Raw genomic sequence first — 26199 nt, 5'->3', positions numbered from 1 at the left:
GAAACGTGGTGGAATCTTTTCCAAAAGCTGTAAACAAAGGGTGTCAAATTCCACCCCTCTGATCTGGTAGCATTTTGCACCAATTTTCTTTGCCATGCTCTGCCTGCTCCATACCAGTTCCATGCTTATGCTATGCCAGTTCCATACAACGTTATGCAATGCCAATTCCACGCGATGCTCATGCCATTTCATTCTACTGAACTCTTATTTCACAGGATACCAGGAATAGTAACGACTTCATTTCTTAAATCCACTCACGATCCAAGCACAGAGGCAGAGGCTGGAGAAATGAAACTGAAGCCACCTGCCTAGCACATGCTGCGACTGCTGCTTATCGCACTGCTCAGAAGTAGAGCTGGGCAAAAAACTGAATTTCCAGTTTGGTTGTCAAAATGAAAAATCCAAAAAATGTTCCTTTCAGGTCAGCCTGAAATGACCACCTTTTTGTTTTTCTTGCTGAAATGATAAATTGGGGAGTGGGGAGGGGGAAAGGGGGTGAATAAACTATTAAAAGTAAATAAAAAAATTCACCCAGCTCTATTTGTAACTGCAGCCTTGCCCAGACTCAGGGTAATACGTTAATAAATACTGGGGTCTTTTTATTTGCTGTCTGGTGGTGGAGCCTGGAGTGTGTGCTATTTTTCTCCACAACCATGAGGGCTAGAAACTTCTTTCTTGCCACCTCCCTATTTGAAGTCAGTGACTTTTATAACTTTGTTCCAAAACTCATGCTCATACACAAGGCTGTCATGAAGATTGGTCCCTCTGAGACCTGCTGATATTTGGTCCATGTACCTAGTCTTTGGTCTCCCTCTTTTTCATCTTCCATCCACAATCATAGAATCATAGAATATCAGAGTTGGAAGGGACCTCAGGAGGTCATCTAGTCCAATCCCCTGCTCAAAGCAGGGCCAATCCTCAATTTTTGCCCCAGATCCCTCAATGGCCCCCTCAAGGATTGAACTCACAACCCTGGGCTTAGCAGGCCAAAGCTCAAACCACAAAGCTATCCCTCCCCCACAATCACTACAAGAGCTCTCTTATCTCTGCAAGATATGCCCACACCAACATAACCAAGCCTCCTTCAACTTGTCTTCAATTGGAGCAACCCACATTAGGCCCCTTGCCAGCTGAAGGGCTAGAAACTTACTCAAAAAGATAGTTGAGATTCTCACCTAATCACATGCCTCCAGGTGCTGGGGCTTTAAGAAACGCACCAAATATTGCAAGACTCAAGATAAAATGGCAAGGGTTGGCATTAATACCTTGCACTTCCTACATCTATAAATTGTATCTACACGTTGTCTCTTACCTTTAGAATGTAAGTTCTTTGGGAGCAGGTTCCATCTTTTTTGTTCTGGGTCTATGCAAAGCCTAGCACAATGGAGCTCTATCCCGGACTGGGACCCCTATGTGCTAGTGAAATACTAATGTATACACATATTGCCCTTTACCCAAGAATATATACAGTAGGTTCTTTCCAACCATCGTATTTCTCCATTCCACATGCAGCTGGGGTTTTTCAACTCTGGAGTGGGCTCCAAGAAACAGCTATATTTCTAGCCACCATGTTTTACACTGCCCCTCTTTCAGGATTTGTGCCACTTTGCATGGTCAAGCAATGAACTGGCCCATACTTGCCGTTTCCTAATCAAGGTCAAAACCAAATCACCCTGGTGCAATTTGAGGATGGTTAATAGATTTAATCAGTGTGTTCAGTCTCAGCATCAGCACTGGCATGAACCCACTGGGTATCTCCTGTGAAAGCACCATGTGTAACTTCACTATGGTCGCAAGCAATTTGTGAATTTTCTTTTGCATCATCTTACTTGAGATTATAACAACTCACTGCATTTCTATAGCTACTTTAATCACGCAGGCTCCCACAGTGCTTTACTAACTATGCACTTAGCAGAACCGCTTCATCCAGCACAGAAATGCAACCCCCTCTGGGGTGGAACGTGATACCTGCTCAACAGCGCACAGCAACATGACAATAGTTTGCATATTGCCTTGTCTACACGCTGATTTCCCCCATCCCTTACAATTTGCCATCATTGGGAGCGCTAACGTATACAAGGCTTACCATTGTGTCATCTATACCTGCTCTGAGCTGGCTTAGGGGAAATGGTGCTTAAAATGTGAGAGACTTCCTGGAGCCATCTGCCCTAAAGCACTCATCAATATTGACACTCATGGAGCTGAACGAGTGGGAACAATGGTGGGATATTTTGGGACCCTATCCGGGATCCCCAGGCAGGAGACAACCAGCTGAGTACTAACTCGGGGGGAAAAAAGCCATCTACTCGATCATCAACGATACCTCCAGCACCGCAGTGTCTCCTAACGCTCTGCTGGGTGCACTCGGTCAGTGCTGACGTAGACTGGAAGCTGTTTGGGGCAGGGACCACCATCTTGTTCTGTGTTTGTACAGAACATGATTGTGATCCATGATTGGGGCTCCAAAGCCCTACCACCCTACATACATAACACCACTACCTACTGAGGTGTCCTCTCCTTACCTGGCAGATTCTTTCCACTCCATTTCTTCCCCATCGTGCTGCAGTGTGTCCATCTCAGTGAACAGGGTGGGGTTTGGAGGGTCATCGTCTTCACCCAGGATGTAACGAAGGCGTTCAGCAGCTGGAGACACTAAAGCAAGGAGATAAAAGAGTTCATTTAACCCTGGGCAACTGTTGATGGTTCCCACCCCAATCCGGCTTCAAAATTGCTCTAGGAACCTTGTGAGAAATGAGCTTTCCAGTGAATATGTCCTGGTTCTAGCCATAGAGTCACAGAGTTCAAGGTCAGAAGGGACCACCAGATCATACCTCTCACCTCCTGTATAGCACAGACCACCAACTGCACATCAAGCCCAGCAACCAGAATAAGACCAAAGTACGACAGACTTCAGGAGACTAAACCAGTGCGTGCCACAGATAGAGAACACCAGTGACAAGGAACTGATTAAGTGAGATATATCTATGTGGGCAAGAAATACAAAAAGAGTATTTGCGGGGGAGGGATAGCTCAGTGGTTTGAGCATTGGCCTGCTAAACCTGGGTTGTAAGTTCAATCCTTGAGGGGGCCATTTAGGGATCTGGGGCAAAAACTGGGAATTGGTCCTGCTTTGAGCAGGGGGTTGGACTAGATGACCTTCTGAGGTCCCTTCCAACCCTGATATTCTAGGATTCTATGAGTTGCTTTGCTTGTGATAATTTGGTCCTTTCAAACTCAGCCCTAGCCAGAACCAGGAAGCAAAGCAAGAAAATGGAATTTGTTTCTCCAAAATGTTTTGTGGGCTCGGGTTTGAGTTTTGGGTGGCGAGTCAGATCAGCTACTTAATCAAACCTGGCCAACTGTTGGGGAAACCATCTTTGATTTCTCTTCCATTTTGCGGATGCTGAAAAATGGACTTGGAAAGACCTCACTGCGCATCTCGCGCTGGAGTGATGGCAGCGGAGTTCTTCGCTGCCCAAAGCGCAGCTGTAGCAGTTCATTTCGGCGGCCTGAACAGCAGCTCCCGGGCTCTAGTTTTTTAGGAAAGACGCTGCAAAGGGAAAAGGGGTAATTTTGACGGCAAACAAAAGTGATTCAGCATTTTTGGAGCAGCAAGATTAGTCAGTCCTGACCCACAAAGCTTTGGAGAAACAGAACGGAGGGTAAGGATGGAGGAGGGGAATCAACGGGCGTAACTTAGATCCTGAAGTGAAAAGGACATTTTGAGGACAATAAGCCGGTTGAGGGAACAACTCATTCAGAAACAAGAGGCCCATTGAGGAGCAGGGAAGGCCGAGACAATAAGCAATTCAGGCCAAGTTTCCTCAACAAAGAAGGCTTGAAATATGTAACAACTGGCAAATGAAATGAATGGAGGGCACACACTCGATTTTGGTAATCAGTGGATACAACCACCAGCTAGATTCAGAGGGTGAAATCCTGGCCCCATTTAAGTCAATGGGAATTTTGATATCGGTTACAGAAGGGCCAACATTTCACCAATTGAATTTAAGGCCAGAAGGGACCATGATGTTCATCGAGTCTGACCTCCTGCAAAACACAGGCCAGAGAATTTCATCTCCTACACCATGCCCGTACTTGTGGTTGAGCTAGAGTGCGTATCTTTTCAGAAAGGGACATCCAATTTTGTTTAAAGACATCAAGTGATGGAGAATCCACCACATTCCCCAGGGAAGTTGTTCCTATGGTGAATTGCCACACTGTTAAAAATCTGTGCTTTATTTCTATCTTGAATTTATCTAGCTCCAGCTTCCAGCCCTTGGATCTTGTTCTGCCTTTACCTGTTAGATTAAAGAGCCCTCAGCTATCCCCAGGTAAGTATTTATGGACTGAGCTTCTTAACTCTTTGGACCCCGGGGAAGAAACGTGATGAGATATTGTACACACATGGTGATGCTCTTTGTGTTTCCTTTAGGTGCTAGGGGGCAGAGTCCTGGATCAGGAAGGTTCCACCATTTCAGTGAGAAATTCTGGCTTTGCAGCAGTGGATGGCTCAGGGGACTGATAAGTGGATACAGAGCATTTAACTTCCAAGTCACCAGCTAGAATCCAGTCCAGGTTGGGGAGTGACTGATAGTTACCACCACCTGATGTCTGCTGCTTGGTGGCTTATGTGAAATGAGTTTGGTGCAGTCCAACCCCAGTGCACAAGTGTCCATATCATAAGAAATACCAGCACAATTGCCCAATTCCGTCACGTCACGTCGTGGCTTCAGTGGAGAAGCCAAGGCTCGTATGGGTCATGAAGAGTGAACCCTCCCACCTCCAGCTCACAGAGGGATGTTGAGAAGCTTGCTTTCTGCTGTGCCTGCTGCAGTTAAACATAGGGCTTCAATGTCCAGAGCTGTCAAACCAGCTTCTTCTACCAGCAATACAGCCCTGTAAGAAACAAGAAACCCTGGTCTTGAACACAGGGGAAAACGTTTTCATCCTCTTTTCTATGCGGTGTTTTCCTCTGGATACTGAGCCGAAACATGAGGTTGTTGCTCAGACAAGACTTCTGTTGAGGTCATTGGGAGTTTTGCCTGAGTGAGAGCTGTACAAATCGGCCCAAGGTTTTGGTGTTAGAAACGATATTTTTTTCCTGCTGACATGTGAGTTGCTGGAGGTTCACCCATCTTTCATCAAATTCAAATCGGTTTCAGGGCTCTCTTTCTATTCATCTATTCTGGGATTTTCTTTTTTTCCCCCCTTCTCAACATTTTCTGTCTCTCGATCTCAGAAAGAAAGCGAAACTCTGAGATAAAGAGAGAGAGAAAGTTTCTTGGAGTTTTGCGCTCTCTCTCTCTGTCTCAGAGTTTCCCTTTCTTGCTTTCTTTATGGCTCGAGCCTCAGGAGCAAAGCCTCATGCTCCTGTCATAACAAATTAACCTTGTTCCCCGCCAAGTGTCGAGAGGAGAAAAGAGCAGTCGAGACAAGCTCCGCGATGGAGTGGCTGCGTCAGAGTAAGCTTAGGCCCGTGGCTGTGGCATGTCACCCAGGGATGCGGACAGAAATTTCAGCAGCACAGGACATTTTTAATTACTGAAAGCGCTGGTTCATTTCCTTTGAATTGTTCCGCCTGAGTGACTCTAATGCTTTCCCTGTAGCCGTGCGAGGGGGGCGGGGGAGAGCACACACTTGCCCTCCTGACTGCTTGCTCCATCGCTCAGCGAGCTCGATGGATTTTCTCTTAAATCTCTGTGTTCACATGCTTTTAGATCTCTTGGCAGCATGCAAGGCAGCTGGCAACAGCCCGCGCAATGCGAACCCACTGTTGAGGTGCGTGAGGTTAAGAATAAATGTTACTTTAGCCAGGCTAGGAGAGACATGGACTAGTGGTCTGAATATCGGGCTACAAGCCATGAACTCCTCAGTTCTAATGGCGTCTCTTACTTACAGAGACAGCATTTTAGTCTCTACGGCCAGATGATGATAATATAGCCTGACTTTCCATGCAACCCAGCCCAGAGAATTTCACGCAGTGATTCCTGAAGTGGATGGGGGTTATCCATCCCCACGGCGTAAGAGAACACTAGTGAGTCCTATTCCATGAATTGTATCAACATAGTGCCTAGGAGTCCTCATCATGGACCAGGACACCATTATGTTAGGTGCTGTACAAACTCAGAACAAACACGGCCCCTGTGCCAAAGAGCTGAAGCTCTAATTGTAATACAAGAGTCTAGATAAGGAGATGGACAGGCAGGGGAGTACAGGGAAAAGACGAGACTATATTGGCAGTCTTTTTGAAATGTATCCAGTTGTGATTTTAAGACTCCTAATGAGGATGAACTAACTATTATTTGAGTATCTCCATCGGTAAAACGGGAGTAGTGCTCATCTCCCACCCAAGCTTGCTGTGGGTATTTTGAAGCTAGAAGGCCCTAGATAAGAGCGTTAGAGAGAGGCAGGGTAATCCAGGGCTTAGGGCACTGGAGGAGGACCTTGGAAACCTGCATTCAGGTCCTGTCTCCGCCATTAACTCACTCTGATCTTGAGCAAGTCACTTTCCTCACCTGTGAAATGGGGAGAACAATCCTGCTTTTTGGTAAGGATCACAGAATATCAGAGTTGGAAGGGACCTCAGGAGGGCATCTAGTCCAACCCTCTGCTCAAAGCAGGACCAACCCTCAATTTTTGCCCCAGATCCCTAAATGGTCCCCTCAAGGACTGAACTTACAACCTTGGATTTAGCAGGCCAATGCTCAAACCACTGAAGCTTAGATGGAAAGCACTGAGTGATCAATAATGAGATGCATGATTAATAATACCCAATTAAAATAGCCACTTCTTCCCCATTCTGAAAAGCAGCCACCACCACAACAATTCAGATGAATTCCAACTGCATCTACAGGCTGCTGTCCTTACACAAAAGTTCGGGGAGTTAGAAAACTATCAGTTTTTATACTAGTACCGTGTTCTCGAATATAGCATCATTACCCCAAAAGTGATTCACAAACTTCCCCACACAACATAACTAGGAATCGTTCGCTCCCTAGTGAACGGTGTGAAACATGACAACGGTTTAACAGAACATAGCTACATCACATGACAACTTAAGACCGGACACTAAGAATACTGTCTATCTACAGGTGCTCCCAACGAGTCTCCGTCGTGGTTGCTGCGGGAACTTTTGCCATGTTAAATTCCAGCTGAAATAAAACTGCTCCCCCTTTGAATGGCATTTCAGAGGGACCATTCTGACCCTCTCGTCTTACCTCCTACACAGCACAGGCCATAGGATTTCACTCCGTGATCCTTGCATTAAGCCCATAACGTTGTTTTTGGGACTCAGCTTTGACTATCACAACACACGTTCCCTCTCCCCATACCAAAGCATACATTTGATTGCAAGACACTAGCATTCTCCGGCCTCGCCTATGTTAAAGCATTTTTGTAAATGGATAGAATTTTCAAGTGACTAAGGTAGTCAAGCACTTAACTGCCTCAGATGCTTTTGCAAGCAGTGTGATCGAGTGGTTAGAACACTGGACTGGGAGTTAGGAGACTCGAGTTCATAGAATATCAGAATCATAGAATATCAGGGTTGGAAGGGACCTCAAGAGGTCATCTAGTCCAACCAAATTCCAATCTAGTCCAGTTCTATTCCTGGCTCTGCCATTCAGCAAGTCACTTCCCCACTCTGCCTCAGTTTCCCCATCTGTGAAATGGGGATAATGATATTATCCTCCTCTGTAAAGAGCTTTGATATCTACTGATGAAAAGCGCTAGGTATTACTATTTCTCCTACTGTGCTAACACCAGCTAAATTCCACTGGTGGTAGCAACAGTGGGAGCATAAACAAGGCTGTTTTTTCTAACTCCGCTCAGAGCAGATCTAGACAACCTGGCGATAAAACCGCTGATGGCTGGTTTATGCTAGGTTTCCCACCAGTGGTACTGGTGTAGGGGAAGTGGTGCAATAATCATGGTGGGAGATGTTCATGAAATTGCCGGTGTAGAAAAGACCCGGGAGCTAGCATTCGCAGCTCAAAATGGGCAGCGGAGGAGCGCTCATACAGAGAGCCAAGATGGTAACAGTTCTCTAGGCTCTAAGTTACGAAAAGGTCTCATGGAATAATAGAAAGTGGGAGTGTTTCTGTAGTTTTGGTACCATCCGGTTTAATGTGATAGAACAGGAGAAACTTTCTACAGATTACCTCAACCACCGTACTGAATTTGAGAGATAATTATCTCTCCCTGATGTAGAATTCTATGAGACGGTTTAGCAAACCTACACAAAGGGTCACATTCATCATGAAATTCTATAGGTTTTTCAGAGTAATTTCTAGGGAGCCTTATTACATTTCTATAACCCCTATTGTTTCCATCCCTATTACATTGTACAGAACTTTTTCATGAATGGAAGGAACGTGAAGGGGCCCATGTGGAAAGAGGAAGCCTCAAGGTGACCCATTAACAACTTGAATGTTATGAAGGGCAATTGATAAAACTGACTGAGAATTCTCCCAGGTGAGTGATTCTAAACTAGGGCCAGAAGCTAAAAATTAGGAAAGTAGAACTAAAATGGAGATAATCAGGGAAATACCATGTGCTCACTTCATCGTATTCATCGGAGCTGTAGCTCACGAAAGCTTATGCTCAAATAAATTTGTTAGTCTCTAAGGTGCCACAAGTACTCCTTTTCTTTTTTAAAAGAATCATTAAAAGGATTAGAAAACATGCCTTCTAGTGATACATGCAAGGAGCTCAGTCTTTTTAGCTTAACAAAAAGACGACTACAGGTAACTTGATTATAGTCCATAAAGTACCTACACAGGGAACAAGTATTTAATAATGGGCTCTTCAATCTAGAAGAGAAAGGTCTAACATGATCCAATGGCTGGAAGTTGAAGCTAGACAAATTCACACGGGAAATAAGGCATACATTTTTAACAGTGTGAGTAATTAACCAGTGGGACAATTTACCAAGGGGCATGGAGGATTCTCCATCCCTGGCCATTTTTAAATCAAGACTGGATTTAGTAAAAGATCTGCTGTAGGAATTATTTTGGGAAAGTTCTACAGGAAGGTCAGACTAGATAATCATAATGGTCCTTTCTGGCCTTGGAATCAATGAAATCTATGAAGCTCTGGAGGTCCCCAGTTCTATCCCCTTATGTGGGCCATTCATACAGACCTCTGATGAGAAAGTGGCCAGAGTCTACTGGTCACTGGAAGGCCCACTTCCAGTCAATGCTATCAGCATTTCTGTTGTTAGGTTTAGTGTGCGGGTGCTGGGTGGGGTTGTGTTTGATACACAGGAAGTCAGGCTTTCAGTGGTTCTCAACCTGCGGCCCAATCAGCACACCGCTGTAGCCCATGTGACATCCTCAGGGCCATACAGGTAGTCTGTGTCCCACAATGGTAAACAGATTGAGAATCACTGGACTAGATGATCTGGTGATTCCTTCTGACTTTAAACTCTGACTTACTGAGTAGCTCTAGTCAAGGCAACAAAGGAATGTGGTCATTCCCGGCAGCCCCGCAGTAGCATCTATCTACCAATGTAGGTGCCACATAGTGTTGGGGGAGCAGAGACTCCTATGCAGCCTTGCCTAGAAGGCAAAGATACTGAGGGATGAAAAAGGCAGTTATTATCAGCAGTCCTCCCGCCCCATGAATCCCGTACTGAGTTTCAGGCCAGCTCTGGTAATCCTAGACCACTGTCTATTTCTGGGGGATTTGCAGGAGATAGTAGAAAAAGCAGGAAGGTGGGATCTGCCAAGTAACGGCAGTTGTGTTGGGCCAGGAGGCTTTCCCTGTTCCTAAGATTCCTTAACAATCTGCTCATTTAAGGGCCTACTTTATACAGAGCAGAACACACCAGTTATTGCAGGCCACAAGACTCTCGCTAGGAATCTGGCAGAAGAGCGTGCCATGCGCCCGGTGTGTTGGAATGCTAGTCACTCGTGCTATTTGGGTCCGCTTCCAAACAGCTGAAAAATGCCTGTGGCGGAGGAACACCTTTGTTCAGAGGTAATACCACTATGGGATTCCCAAGGGAGAGATCCTGGGGCCAACTTCAAGGCCGTACTCGTACGTTATCGCATGGCACGTCCAGAGGTGCCACAACTTATGTAAATTAGTGGGGGCGGGGGGAGGAGAGCAGGAGTGAAAATGCAGCAGTTTGGAAGTGATGTTGAGGGGGGACATCAGCAGGAGAGTCAAAATTTACAGAGACATGTCCTTTCTCTTCCCCGAGCAGTTACAGCAATAGGTACATAGGACACAACATACATAACTTAGGCAGAACAACTACATTAAATGGTGGGGAAAATTCCCAGAGGGCTTAATCCCAGTACTTTTACTAGATTTGGATTGTTTGCTCATAGTGTATGTGACTGGTCTAATCTATTAATTTTAAAATCAATTCCCTCCCGCCTCTAATGATCAGCACACGTGAAAAAGATATGGAAACATTTGGCCCTTTACATTACAGAAAGGTGGGATCAAAAAGCTAAGTAATATGGGCCAAGTATTGAGGCACACAAATCCCCTGGGATGGGGAAAGAATGAATGAATGGAGAACACACACACATATGAGGTACACTCTTAAGTGTGAGCACCTCTCTGAACATCCAGCCTCTTCCCCTGATGCTGCAGAAATCCTGCCTTCAGCATATTTGCTAGTGTTTTGTCCAGTCGGGTTTATAAATTCCCACCCCTTCCCTTGGGAGACTATTCCACAAGCCAGTAATCTCACTATTAGGGCGCTCTTCTGATACTCAGCCTAAATGTTCTTGCCATTCATTCAACTGCTTTAGATGATCCTTCCCTGCTCCTGGGTGCTTACAGCTTTTGAGTGTTTCCAGGAGGTTTTGACTGGCCCTTCATTGTCACTTCGCCAAGCTAAGCATGTCTACTTTTAATCTTTCTACCAAAAACTGCCCCGCTCCAGATTCTTCTTCTTCCTCCTTTTAGAACTCCCTCCCTTTCATCATCAGTATCCTTTGAGCCCTGAGATACCCAGAAATGACCACAATACTCAAGGTGTGGTCACGTAAGAATCATAGAGAGAGGTGCTTTTTTGAAAACATTACCCTCAGTCTTTGGGAGCATGTCTATATTGCAATCAGAAGGCGTGACGGCAGATAAAAATTTAATCTACCTAGTCTGGGCCCTGGATACACAAAGCCACGGCAACGAAAGCTTCAGCAGAGCCTATACACGACCGAAGTGGCTTCACTGCGGTGGGACCCAAGATAGCTAAATTAAAGCTATCACACCTGTGACTGCAGTATAGAAATACCCTTCGGCCCTAAGTCCTCTTTCAGTGGGATGTAGGCTACCGCAGCCCAGATTCTCAAAGGGATTTAGAGTAGCAGCCGTGTTAGTCGGTATTCGCAAAAAGAAAAGGAGGACTTCTGGCACCTTAGAGACTAACCCATTTATTTGAGCATGAGCTTTCGTGAGCTACAGCTCCCGTACATTACACGGTTTTGAGAATTTTACCCAGGTTGTAGTAGATCCCCATTCTGGGACATAATGGCCTGCCCATATACAGGACCAAAAACCAGAAAAAAGGGCCAGATTCTTGGCTGGTGTGAATCATTGTCACTCCATTGAAAATATTGACCCAGGTTCAGTGAAGCCAATGGAGCTACACCAATTTATACTGAGTGAGGGTCTGGCCCAGGGCCATAACTCATAAAAATAAAGAATGAATGTGAGATAGAGACACAACTCCAGAAAAACCTCACTCTGGACTCATCGACACGAGAAGGTTGCACCAGTATAATTTGAGATGTGAACTGAAACCAATAGAATGACACTGGTGTCAAAGACCGTGTGGACACCTATTTTGGTACAAGGGAGGCCTTTTCCCAGTTTCGTTTAACCGGTTAAACTAATACTAAACTGGGAGGAGTGGTAGATACGCTGGAGGGGAGGGATAGGATACAGAAGGACCCAGACAAATTGGAGGATTGGGCCAAAAGGAATCTGATGAGGTTCAATAAGGATAAGTGCAGGGTCCTGCACTTAGGACGGAAGAACCCAATGCACAGCTACAGACTAGGGACCGAATGGCTAGGCAGCAGTTCTGCGGAAAAGGACCTAGGGGTGACAGTGGACGAGAAGCTGGATATGAGTCAGCAGTGTGCCCTTGTGCCAAGAAGGCCAATGGCATTTTGGGATGTATAAGTAGGGGCATAGCGAGCAGATCGAGGGACGTGATCGTTCCCCTCTATTCGACATTGGTGAGGCCTCATCTGGAGTACTGTGTCCAGTTTTGGGCCCCACACTTCAAGAAGGATGTGGATAAATTGGAGAGAGTCCAGCGAAGGGCAACAAAAATGATTAGGGGACTGGAATACATGAGTTATGAGGAGAGGCTGAGGGAGCTGGGATTGTTTAGCCTACAGAAGAGAAGAATGAGGGGGGATTTGATAGCTGCTTTCAACTACCTGAAAGGGGGTTCCAAAGAGGATGGCTCTAGACTGTTCTCAATGGTAGCAGATGACAGAACGAGGAGTAATGCTCTCAAGTTGCAGTGGGGGAGGTTTAGATTGGATATTAGGAAAAACTTTTTCACTAAGAGGGTGGTGAAACACTGCAATGCGTTACCTAGGGAGGTGGTAGAATCTCCTTCCTTAGAGGTTTTTAAGGTCAGGCTTGACAAAGCCCTGGCTGGGATGATTTAACTGGGAATTGGTCCTGCTTTGAGCAGTGGGTTGGACTAGATGACCTTCTGGGGTCCCTTCCAACCTTGATATTCTATGATTCTATGGTTCCTGATAGACCTGAGCTAAGCCAAAATAAGCCACCCCTATACTACAGTAAATACCCACGCAGCCTTTTGCACTGGTTTATATTGGTTTAAAAAGAGATTTAAGTTATAGCGGTGCAACTTTCTCATGTCGACAAGCCTTGAGTCAACGTATATATTGTAGATCTTACAACGCTCACACTACTTATACTCAGTATTACAAGCAGGAGAGTGAGTTTGTGTGGGGGGGCGGAGGGTGAGAAAACCTGGATTTGTGCTGGAAATGGCGCAACTTGATCATCATACACATTGCAAGGAGAGTGATCACTTTAGATAAGCTATTACCAGCAGGAGAGTGGGGTGGGAGGAGGTATTGTTTCATGGTCTCTGTGTATATAATGTCTTCTGCAGTTTCCACAGTATGCATCCGATGAAGTGAGCTGTAGCTCACGAAAGCTTATGCTCAAATAAATTGGTTAGTCTCTAAGGTGCCACAAGTACTCCTTTTCTTTTTGCATCCTCTTTCTGACATTTCTCTCCCCCTTGTAAGTGGTTCCCCTCTTATATACAGTACTGAATCTTCTCCATCTACATGGCATGCTTATCCAAACAAACGCTCCCCCTCCAAAGCTGTGTAAAACAAAACAATCCCCCCCAAGCAAGAGTGACACCCATTCTACATGCATGCTGGGATCAATCCAGTAGTAATCATATTCCACACTTCCACAGTGCCTTCCACTCTAAGGTCTCAAAGCACTTAAATGATTAACTTAGCATCACAACACTCTCAAGAGGTTGGCAGGGCATTGCCCTTCCCCCACCCCCCTGGTTTTACAGGGGAGGAAATGGAGGAATACGAAGCTTACTGGATGTGCCCTAGGTCACACAGTGAGCCTGTCTAGGCCCATCCAGCCATGTTCTCCTCCTCGCCCCCCATCACCACAAGATCAGAATTTGTGGCAAAGCCATGAATAAAATGTAGGCCTCCTGATTCTTCTGATGGTCTCTTTTCATAACAGGGGAAGGACTCCAGCTCCTTTAATCTCCCCTGCACACTGGCCTATGGAGCATCATGTTCACAACAGACATGGCTGCAAATGGAGAGACTTTTTTGTGTCCCTAACTTGAGGGACAAATCTCCTCTCCAAATTGCACACGGAAATCTCTTCCAGCCTATTCCCCACTCCATGCATGCACCTGAGTTACACATAAGAACCACCTTTGGAGAAGTGTGCTCGGCAAAGCTAAGCGGGGAGTTTAAACCTATGCTCGCAGGATGAAATCCTGATTCAAACTTCCAGCACTGAAGTCAATAGAATTTTTGCCTGAATAAGGACTTCCGGACTAGCCTATCGTTACAATTATTTCTAACATTCTGACAATACTCTTGGCACATTACAAAATAAAGACAGTCCCTGTATCCAGAAGGGCTTACACTGTTAGAACCGATTGTGTCTCCTAATTACCCTGGCATTTCATTAAGTAACCTGGACACAAGGACGGGAACCTCCACAAAGGTGCAGAGCAGCTGTTTTGAGTTGGGATGGTTGTCTCCTCCGCTGTTGGCAGGGAGTTGTTCAAACAAGGGTTTAACCCAACCACACGGTGGTCTCCTCAGGCACAGTGTATTTTAATAAACTGTTGGGTTTTAGTACTTCCTTAATATGTCAGATGTTAATCCATTTATGAAAAATGTCTTTGCTAATGGAATCCCAATGCTCTAGAACTTGGAAATAAGAAAGTCGGCCAAATACGGTACTCAAGAAAGGGGCTAATTAAATCGGTGTGTGTGTGTGTGTGTGTGTAAAAGGAAACCTCCTGTTGCAGCCAGAAATAATCTGCCTTTCCCTTCCATAAAGATCAGGTGAAGCAGAATTTATAACTGCTGTGAAAGAACAGGACGTCCCTTGCATTATAGCTTAGCCTGCTTTACTGCTTAAGACCCTTAAGCCACACCACCAGAGACTTGATCATTATCATCATCAATCATTTAATATGTCCATCACTGTAATGGTGGGAGGCGCTGGTTGGAATCAGGGGCCTGTACAAACACAAAGGAAGACAACCCCAGAGAGTTCACATTTCAGAAGCTCTCTCGCAAAAAGCGATGCTGGGATAAAAGCGGAGGATGTGAGCTAAGGGGCCAGTAACGCTCTCGGATCCGATCCCTCAGCCCTGCAATGGTATGGGGGGGCTCATGGACATGAGAAAAAGGATGGTATCAGTCCCATTCCATTGCAATGCTACAGTCACTTGAGGTTCTAGCTTTGCACCCTTATGATGAGGATGTATTCTTTGCATTGTGGTAGCAACACAGGGCCATAAGCAAGGATTGGGACCCCAGTTGCAGTAGGTGCTGTACCTGCACAAAACCAAAAAGCCCCCCCTCCTCCTGCCATCAGGGAGCTCCATGGCCAGATAGCCAGCGTGGGTTCTGTTATTCATAGAATATCAGGGTTGGAAGGGACCTCAAGAGGTCATCTAGTCCAACCCCCTGCTCAAAGCAGGACCAATCCCCAATTTTTGCCCCAGATCCCAAATGGCCCCCTCAAGGATTGAACTCACAACCCTGGGGTTAGCAGGCCAATGCTCAAATCACTGAGCTATCCCTCCCCCCTTATGCAAATGATTAGCCCCCTTCTCCCCCAGATCAACAGGAAAGCTGTTTGTGATCCATCAGCCCTCTGAGAGGATGAACAACATGGGTTAAAAATAATAACTATTATTATGTGGCAGCCAGCAGGGTGCTTCACAGCACACACACAAGACAGGTCCCTGCCTTGAAAAGCATAAAAATCTACATGATAAATAAACAAATGCCGCAGTTGGGGGTGGGTGCTCTCAGGCTTTGCCCCAGGAAGGGGGAGGAGTTGGGTGACAACTTCAACTCTATGCTACTTTCTCAGCAGGAGGGAGAGGACCTTTCCCCTGAGAGCGCAGAGCTCTTGCTGGCTGGGGACCCTCCAAGGGCTCTACACTACAGGGGCTGTGACACCAAGGGAGAGATGGACAAGAGCTATTCTGTATTGGAGTCTCTGCTGCCATATGCAAGAACTGAGTTAATTATTCCTAGACCAGCCTTAACAAAAGGGCATACCCTAGTCCAAGCCTGGAACTTCTCCACTGAGGGGAATCCATAACGGCCCTTGGAAATGTCTCCCATCACCTGCAGTAACTATTTTAATCTAATCTATATTTTCCCTACTGTAGCTTCAGCCAGTCACCTTTCTTCTGTCTCTAATGCCAGAGAGGAATTTTGTCCTACCTTTAACATCCCTTTGCAAAGTTCTAGACACCTGCTTTTCTCCAGGCTGAACCTTCCCAGCTCTTGGCCCTCGCCTAGGACTTGGGAGATCCTGCTCCACCACAGACTTCCTGTGTGTCTTTGGGCGAGTCACTTAGCCTCTCTGTGCCTCAGTTCCCCCATCTGTACAGTGGGGATAATAGCACTGCCCTGCCTCCCACCGGTGCTGTGAGGATAAATGCATGAAAGGCTGTGACGGGGGCCACATCTGTACCTAAAGGTGGTTTAACATTCTAACTTTCTATTCTGAGTGCATTTGTGAAAAAATTTGTCAGCCATTGAAAACAAAAGACAAAGGGGAACATTTACCTAGAAAAGAAGGTTTTTTCTTTCTTTCCCCCAGCTTAAGGTCTAAGCCGATCTGTCTACGCATAACATGTACTTTCTGCACTGTGCAGTTTTGCTGGGATCCTTGAGCTACTGCCTTCCCTCCAGTCACAGCACACCTAGTCATTCAATATCTTGCAAGTGGAAGGTCTGAAGATCGTTTTTCAGGTCTCTTCCTCCTCTAGAGTCTTAGTCACATTGTTCCCCTGACCGGGGTCACTGACCCGAACAAAGAGTTATTTGCTAAACCAACATAGATAGGACTTCACTGAACAGTGGGGGCAGGAAGCTGCTGGAGAGAATGCTTGGTATTTATTCACCTGAGGGATCTTTTCCACCCTGAAATAAGCAAAGCCTATCTTAGTTTCAGGCACTTAGTATGTGGATCTTATTCATTTTTCTCAGCTGGTAAATCTGATACATCATTCAACTTCATTAATGAAGATACCAGATGTTCAGTTAGGAAGATGATGTTTAATGGTAATTTATTTTTGAGCATGCAAACTGTATCAGCACTTCTTCGAAGATGCCCATACAACATTCTTGCAAGGTTTTGACATCTCAGCCTTATTAAAACTATCCTCATTAGAATGCTCCCTCAATTTGCTACTTGGAGACAATAGTCACCTTGCAGGCGCTGGGTTAAGAGAGCATAAGAATGCCAACGGCTAGTTTAATAAAAGCTTTTTGCTCATTCTGAGCAAGAGTGACCCAATGCTTGCAGAGTTTTTGCACTTTTGAAAGGCAATCCACTAAAGCTAAACCAGAATGCATACACTGATGCATCTGAAGAAGTGGTTTACCACCCACAAAAGCTTATGCCCAAATAAATCTGTTAGTCTTTTGTTTTTGTGGATACAGATGAACATGGCTACCCCCTGATTCTTTACACTTGTGCTAGGAAGTTTATCAAAGGTCATAAAGAGATCCACTGGTTGGGCAGGAATAGATCACATTAATGCAATTTAAAAGAAAAACAAAGAATTAAGAAAGATACTGCCAATAGGACAGATTTTGGTCTGCAACTACACTGGCTTTAGTGGAGTTACCCCTAGTTTAAACCACAGTGAGATCAGAATCAGGCCCCGAACGTTCCAGAGCTGAAGGTTTAACGCAACATTAACACTACAGATAAAACAGGCTGATTATGATTAAATGGATAGTTGCACAGAACAACAGAACATAATACTCTGTATTGGTACATGCATGGATCTATTAAAGATGCAGCAAACCCACAGAACTACTTCCCCAACATGATGAAAGCCCCAGCTGATGTGGTTTTGCAAAACAAAGGCCAACTCTGGTTTTGCTTCTCTTGTGTACCCTATATGTAGAAAGTGGCTGCCATGACAAGAATAAAAGCAGCGCACAGTATTATCTGCAGTTTTCAACTAGACTTGGCGTAACAAATAACTGACAAGCACCTAGCATCGGTTTGAAATGCTAACTATCGAATGGTGCTTGACAATTGTAATTATCCATTCCTTCAAAAGAGAAACATTTGTTTTCTGCAGGTCTCATTTTGCAGGACAAACAGAACATACAATGGGCTTTCTTCTCCTTTGCGATCCATCCCTTGCCCCTTAAAAAGGAGAAGGATAGATGCAACACTGGTTGTTCAGTGGAGATGATCCTTGCAACTAGCTGCCTTCTACAATGAAGCATCCCAACAGCAGCACTTATTGAACCTCAGGACCGAGAGCCACTTAGAGGATTTAGATGCCCAGTTTCCATTAATTTTAACGGGAACTGGATGTCCAAATTCCTTAGGATGCATTGAAAAGCTCAGCCCACAGCTCTAAATTATCCCTCTGTCTAGAAGTCCAACATCCCACTCTAGATGCAATTTGCCTCTTCTAGCCCACTTCCAGAACACTACAATGCAGCAACGGGCTCCAAAATGGAAGGTGCTCTCTCTCTAGTGTGCATGTGGGCTTATTGCTAAACTCCCTTTGTTATATTTTTTGGGGTCAGCTGTGCCACATTTTTAAGGCGCAGTATCCCTCAGTTTGATCTTTGTTCGTCTGGAAGGGACAGTCAAAACCACCTTTCTTGCCCCCTCAGAGGTGAACAAGCTGTGTTTGCTACCAAAAAGTTTATTTTCAGCAAGCACATCGGATTCCAAGATACCACACTGTATTGCTAATCAATTTCTCTTACACTTGCAAACAAACAATGCTGTCGCGTTTTCCCCACCCCTAGATCAGTTAAGAAACAGCTTTTGTAAGCAAGAAACAAAGCCCAGGAACACCAAGGTTTTTAAGTCTGGAAAGAGAATGGGAACAGAATGTGGAATAGTTCTTACCTGGAATGGTTTGCATTCTTTCCCCCGTTAAACGTACACCACACCAAACAAAAAACACCCTAAACTTCCTCCTTTATCCACTCAGTCTTGTTAAACTCCACGGCTTAATGAGCAGATTATAGAGAATATAAAGCACTTTCCTCTCTCGTCGGCTCTCATGACGTGAAGTTACCAAATCCACCGAGATGCCTGCATAAGAGGTGAGCGGACTGGTGTGTGTGAGAGAGTGAATGAGTGGGGGGGGGGGAAGGAAATGAGAGAGGTGGGAGGATGGGAATGGCAGCACAGGGTTTGATATAATCCCTACAACTTCAGAATGCTGCACATATTTACCCCAAGCACGGACAGAGCCCTGTGCCTCTTTATTCAGGCAAAATTCCCCTCAGAAGTCAATGGGAGTTCTGCCAAAGTATGAGCTGGAATTGTTGAACAGGCCCTATCTTAGCTGGGTTAAATCCTAAATGTTTTGGATTCTCCATGTGCCTCATGCTTTAGTATTCTTTGATATTGCATGCTGGGCCTCATCTTCAGATACGGACATCCATCCATCCGGAATATTGCAGTGGATTTATTTCCTTCAAGGTAAGGGACGGCAAATTCAGGACTCTACGCAGGGTTAGAGTGCTCTACTAAGTGCTTTGGAGACTGTTTCAAATACACAATTGCCAACACTTGCTTTGTAAATTCTGCATTATTCAGAAACAACTTGCAACTACAAAGGACTATACACCCCTGAACTAGCCACAGTCAGAAACCTTTACCATTTCCAGCACCTTTTATTGGAGGCTGTCAAAGTGAAGACAAGCCTGCGCTATCATTTAGCTTTAATGCACGGCCTCAATATGCAAGTCACACTGAATAACTAACTGGGACACTAGGCTTTGCCAAGTGAAAGAAAACAAAAAGTTTAAGTATAAAGAATTACAGGCATGATTTCCAGACTGGTACTCTGGTTTTACAAGTGCACTTTTGCCAGGGAATTGCTGGAATGCTTTGCCAGTGAAAAGCATGAATGAATTGCAAGCAGAATCTCTGGTAAGTACAGAATTGTGCCCTTAAAAAGAGAGGATTGAAAAGCAAATCCCGATAGCCTGTCACTTTTTGTGATCCAGCTCCTACAGCAGTTTGGTTTAGTGCACTCATAAACGAGCAAAAAAAGAAGAGAACATCTATATTGGGGCTAAATCGAAGATTGACAGCTATTTTGCTATGTAAAATGTTAATCTTTCCTAAGGAGCTTTAAAAACTAGACTGGACAAGGCTCTAGGGAATAAACTGTAGTGAACAATTCTATTCTGGTGAAGAAATAGACTAGATGTGACCCAATAGGGTCTTTACTGTCTCTAACAACTATGATTACATGACACCTTGAAATGTATTAGAGCAATGAATACATTTTATGCTAAATTCTGGTCATTCTGCTAACTCACCCTCCCACTCATCCTCCTACCCCCGCCAGTCTTCTCTGTTCACCTGTCATGTCCTGTCTGACATCTAGTCTGTGAGTTCTCTTGGACAGGGACTCTCTTTTTTGTTATTTTCTTTGCACTGCATAGTATAATGGGGCCCTGATCCTCAGCTTCGGTTCCTAGATGCTACTGCAATTAGAATAATAAACTAGGAGAAATAATAATACCTAGCTCTTATATAGTGCTTTTGCATCAGTAGATCTCAAAGCACTTTATAAATGTTGCAATTAAGTCAGGATGGAAAAAATGCAAAAAGTCAGGAAATGGTCAGCAAAAAGGCACTGCATTCAGTCATAATTCAATGACCAGAAATATGGACTATTAATTAACTCTGTTGAGTAAGAAGTAGGAAATAACATTAATTACTTACAGTACAACACCACTTTGAAAAGACAGCACTGAAATGAGCTTGCTGCATTATATACTGACTCTTTCAAAGGCTCACATACTACATCTGCTCTGCTTACAAACAAAAAGGGGTGTTTTCAAATTGCTGCTGTCATAGGACTTGAAAAATTAAGGCTGTGTTCTTCCTGTTTTGGGTACCGTTTAGAATAGCAAAGAAGAGACCACAATTGTACCTACAGGCTGCAAATGCTACATTCTTTACCATGTTTTATCAGCAGAGAACGAACCCAGGACCTTCAACACTAAAAGCAAGGATGGCTACCATTTGAACTAGAGTACCACCACATTTGCTATTAGGCTCATGTAGGCTTATGTGGACCCATCACTCCAGGAAATACATTACACATGTCACACACAATAATCAGTGGGTGGGTTTCATCAACATGCAGGATGGAGAGAAATTTATTTAGTGCAGCTGGGACACAGGGCATAGCTATGAGTGGTCAGATGAAATTATGCCGAATATCAGGATAAAAGTTTCCTAACAATGAGATCTATTTGGCTGTGCATTTCCTGAGGAAAATGATGGAAGTCCTATTTGGGGGGAGGAGGGCGGTGTAAAATTAGACTGGACAAACCAGTCCAAATATCTCTATTATATTGCATGGAGGATGGGTCCATCAATGGCTATTAGCCAGGTTGGTCAAGGAAGCAACCCCATGCTCTGAGTGTCCCTAAGCCTCCAAATTCCAGAAGCTGGGACTGGATGACCGGGGAAAGATCATTCAAAATTGCCCTGTTCTATTCATTCCCTCTGAAGCATCTGGCACCAGCCACTGTTGGAAGACAGGGTACTGGGCTAGATGGACCATTGGTGTGAGCCAGTGTGGCCGTTCTTATGTTCCAATTCTACAGTCCGAACTTACCTGACAAGTCTGCTGATGCTGCACAAAGCAGAACAGAATCCAGCTCACTCTTCCTAAACTGCATAGGCTGAAAGAGGCCCCAGCAACAAGACCCTTATGCTTCAGCAGCCCTCAGGGGCCTGAACAGACCCTTTGTGGCCAGTGCAGCCACCTATAATTTAGAGAAGCCTTTAGGCCATTCTGTACGCAGCTGAGTACCAAATCGGCCCCTGGCAGCTGTGGGAATTAGGGGATCACAAAGGCAGCTCTGGAATATCTGATCGCTGTCCCCATGTGGTGATGTTAGGCACAAAAGGTTGTGTTAGCCTGAGTGCTACAGAGGACTAAAATTGAGTGAATAATGGATCCGGGAAAACAAACAAACAAACACACACAAATTCACCAATCTGAGCCAAAATGAAAACTTTTTCAAAAAGTTTCCATTCAATTGAAAAGCTGAAAAAATTTCATTTTCAATCCAGTGGAACATTTCTATTTACCTCTAAATGATTTTTCCCAATGTTTTGATTCGTTTAGAGTCAACTGAAATGTTTTCAGTCAACTTCAAATGATTTTGTTTTTTACTTTTTCATTTTGATTTGGCTGTTTTTGGTGCTTTTCACACTTTTTTTTTTTAATTGGCCAAATTTGGAATCAAAACACCAATTGGAATCCAAAAGCCGAAAGAAAACGTTTCGACTATTTTGAAATTTGTTTACAATGGAAACGATTCATTTAATTCAACCTGAATCAATGAATAGTTGCAAGCCCTGAAAAACGCATTTTTTTAAATGAAAAACACAATTTGTTGAAAAAACGATGCAAGCATTATAGAGGACCGCGGAGACCACCTCAGGAAATCTGATCTAGCGACAGTCCAATTCCTTCTCTTCTTGATTGCGAGGAATAGCACAACTGGGACTTACTCGTCCTGCTGGCGTTGTCGTTCCCATTGTCGTAGCTTGCCTGCCCTCCTTCATCGGTATCGGATCGGTCCTGGCGCTCATAAAGCCTTTCGTTCTCGCTAGTTTTATCCCGGCTGGAGGTGGATCTCCGCCTGCGCCTTTTCCTCCTGTAGCCCCGTGGCATTGGCACCCCGATGTAAATGGAATGGTAGTCTGCAATGGAGAGAAAAAAGAAACCCACCAAGGAACTTCGCATGGAGCAGCAGGGCTCTGGGCGTACAACCCTCACCGCTTTTCACCTGTGAATAGAAGCCAGCACTTCCATATGGTCTCCCCACGCATCTCCCATTAGGCCTGAAACACCAAACATTACTATCGTGCTAACAAGGATGTCTGGCTACTCCCAAACCCATCGATGCCATGGAGTCCACAAGTAGGCATGCCCTTGGGTTTTGAGTCTCATTGGCACCCCCAGAAGCACCATTACACACATCCCCACTGATACATCAGGGTGGAAAGGATGTTTTTACTTATTTAAATGGAAACAACAAATTGTATCCATTCGGCCTTTTGGGTTAAATTTGGCATCACTTCAAGGAATATTACCCTGCTAGGTAGTCTTCAAACCAACTGAACAGCCCTATTCTGAGATGCGCTGAGTAGCTGCAGCTTCCACTAAAGTGGTGGGTGCTGAACGCCTCCCAGGATCAGGCCCCAGCTATATATTAGGAAGTCCAAGGCAATGTTTCTCAAAGTCAAAAATGTTCATGTCCCCCATACTGTTAACATAGGTACATTTAATATAAAAGCAAAAAAAAGTAAGTCTGTGTGTGTTTTGAGAAGTTGATAGAGAATACTTGACTTTGAAGAGTAAGGGTGTGTGAGGAGTGAGATTTTTCTCTTTTCTTCAGAGCAAATACAGTTTTCAATGCCTTGCAACCCCTTTGGTTGTCATGACCCATGAGCTGAGAAACATTGGTCTGTGGATAGATAGGGCATTAGACTAGGACTCAGGAGATCTGGGTTCAATTCACAGCTCAGCCACAGAGTCCCTGTGTGTCCATGAACATGTCACTTAGAGCTGTCCAGGGCCTTAGTTCTCCACCTGTAAATGGAGATAGCACTTCCCTACCTCCCAGGAGGGTTTGGGAGAACAAATCCATTAATGATTGCGACATACTGCAGTGATGAGGGCCATATAAGTATGTAGGTAGGTCGATCACTGAAGTCAATGGGAGTTTTGCCATTTACTTCAATGGGAGAAGATCAGCCTCCAAAGGCAAACTGTGGAACACCCGGAATTTTTCTTACCTTCTTCATCATCATATCTCTTCCTGGAGTTGCTGAGACCTCTCTCACTCAGTCCATCATCTTCATCCATCATGACTGCACCACTAGAGGAAAGAGCTGATGGATTCAAGGGGGAGAATAAAGAAAATAATTAGAACATGGCTTTTAAGAAAAAACATTTTCATTTTAGATCAATAAGAGATTCTTTAGAGAGAGGCATTTGGCTCCACATCAGTGGTAAGAGACAATTATTAAAATTGTCATCTTTTTGGGGTGGGGCCAGCCTTTAGTTTTGTGTTTGTACAGCGCCTGGCAGAGTGGGGCCCAGTCCTTGTGCTAGATGCTCCTGCAATACAGATAAATAATAAATCAATACTGACGAAGGCTGGGGTATCCTGCCGACCCCCTGAGGTGGTTCTGCCGGATCTGGGCTAAGACATGTTGCTGGGGGACAGCGTGGAGGACATTGCTGAATAAAATATTTGCGTAACAGTAGTGCCTACAGACCCCAACAGAGATGGCGGCCATTGTGCTAGGCGCAGGACAGTCAGCTGGTGAGAGACAGTCCTTGCCCCAAGAACTTACAGCCTAAATAGACAAGACAGGCAAAGCATTGGAGAGAGGCAGGTCTCAAGACATTGTTTCATTCTGTTTGTACAGGGCCTAGTAAAATGGGTTGCTCGTCCATGATTGGGGCTCCTAGCTTCTACTGCAATGCGCATAAATAATTACAAAGGAAATATTTAATAAACAAGAGGCCTAAATTCACAGATGTGATTGGGTTTTTAATATTTTTGTAAGGGAACTAGCTAGGTTAGGAGACTTGTAATGAGATACAGAAGCTATCTGAGCTGTAGGGACCTGATCCAACTCCCATTAAAGTCAAGGAAAAGGCTTGCCTTTTTATTACTTTTTATTATTTGTATTCCTGTAGCATGTAGGGGCTCTATCATGGACCTGGACCCCACTGTGCTAGGCGCTGTACAAACATAGAAAAAATGGTCCTTTTGATTCTCATTTGGGCTGCACCAGGCCATACATCACCAAATTCAAATGTGACTCATGGCAATGGGTGGTCAAAAGCCGTTGCTATCAAATGTTCATCTGGTGACTTGGGCAACATGAGGGTCTCAGCTCAGTTCCGAGCATCAACATCACAACCACTGATTAACTGGCTGTCTCAACAGAAAGGCCAAGAACCAGACAGGCCATGGAGACTGAACTACACACTCGCTCCTAGAGATAGTGACACATATGGCAATTTCCTGAAATATCTTTGGGAGAACTCATTGTGGGTCCGAGACTGTATGAAATTCCACTGGGGAGAGTGACCACAGCCCTCCAGGAACGAAGAACAGTGGCTGGAAGTGGAGGGATGATTAGGCAAATTTACTCAGGTTTTAACATGTCCATAGGGGCCCCGCCACCTGGAGAGGCTAACATAGACGGCTTCAAACCAGATTCTCCAGAAGCCACCGGACAAAGAAAGGACTTTTGGATAAATAGCCTGAGTTTAAACTAAGGGCTCTTTTAGATCCAGCCAACAGACAGGACCTTTTGTCCAAGGCAGGGGCCAGGAGTCTCAGTCCTTAGGGAACGGTTGGAAAGACTGACGCCTGTCAGAGCCTGAGATTGGAGTTGGTGGGGGGTGGGAAATGCATGTTTTTTAGCAAGCATGTATGCTTTTAATATGTTTTAACTGTAATGCTTTCCCCTTAAAAGCGCTCGTTTAGAAAGACCTGTGGGCTAACTTGTAACTGCTGGCAATTCCGCTGGTCACAGGCTTTAAAGAGTATGCTGAGCGCAGATGCCGGCCTGGTTAGGCAGACTGGCTTGCAGGGGATATCACAGGTTTCAGAAGCAAAAGGCTAGTTGTTATAGCAGTGGGACTGGGAGACAGAAGGCCTGGGTTCTAGTGCAGACTTTGCTTTGAGACTTCTGGAAAGTCATTCCACCTCTCTGCCGAAGTTTCCCTCCCCCCCCCCCCCCCCAGCATCTGACAAAATGATACTGACCTCCATTTATGAAGTGCTTTGAGGATGAAAAAAAAAAAGTATTTAAAAAGTGATCTACAGATGCAAAGTATTATTGTCCTGCTGCTTCTCTTAAGTGGAATATGCATTTTCATCATGCACCGACACATTTTGGTAAACATTTGCCCAGCTTTTGCTCATAATTCTCACATACTGTCTTATTTTGAATGGAGTTTTTGCATTTTCATCAAGAATAATAATTAGTTTCCTAATTATCTCACCTACACTGATTGCCCTTCACACTTGATGAAGGCGAGAGGATGGTACTAGCAGTGGCAGTAAAATCAATGCCTTTCAAAGTCACTTTGAGAGTGGTCAGATAGCCAGCTCTGGGCTCTGAGTACCATTGCAAACTAACGGCCAGCTCTTGTTTTCTCAACAAAAGGCATAAAACATTATCAGAGCTGATCAGTTAAAAAAAAATAAATAAAGATTTGCAAAATTAATAGTAAATAAAAGTACTGAGTTCAGGTTGTTGAGGGAAACATGGTCATGTTGTTATTCTCTATTTGCATACCAGGTATGTGTGGAAGTGAAAAATCTTTACAAATAATTATCTGTCCATATATTCAGACCATTATCCCCGTTTAAAAGCTGCAGT

General features: G+C 44.7%; 1 protein-coding gene across 14 annotated transcripts in view; it reads right to left on the bottom strand.

Annotated features, from left to right (window-relative positions):
• SLC4A5 (solute carrier family 4 member 5) overlaps positions 1-26199 on the bottom strand; it is a 126862-nt gene that overhangs the window by 89806 nt on the left and 10857 nt on the right. For all 14 annotated transcript variants that reach the window (XM_073325092.1, XM_073325096.1, XM_073325094.1 and 11 more), the window contains exons 3-5: positions 23587-23682; positions 22297-22488; positions 2523-2652 (exon numbers count right to left, since the gene is read on the bottom strand). In XM_073325092.1, coding sequence (XP_073181193.1) covers positions 2523-2652; positions 22297-22488; positions 23587-23659 — 395 coding nt within the window. In that variant the 5' untranslated portion in view covers positions 23660-23682. The remainder of the gene's footprint in view (positions 1-2522; positions 2653-22296; positions 22489-23586; positions 23683-26199) is intronic.

This window comes from Lepidochelys kempii, chromosome 26, assembly GCF_965140265.1.
Source record: "Lepidochelys kempii isolate rLepKem1 chromosome 26, rLepKem1.hap2, whole genome shotgun sequence".
Lineage (NCBI taxonomy): Eukaryota > Metazoa > Chordata > Testudines > Cheloniidae > Lepidochelys > Lepidochelys kempii.
The sequence above is the reverse complement of the archived record's forward strand: the minus strand, read 5'-3'. Positions and strand labels throughout refer to the sequence as shown.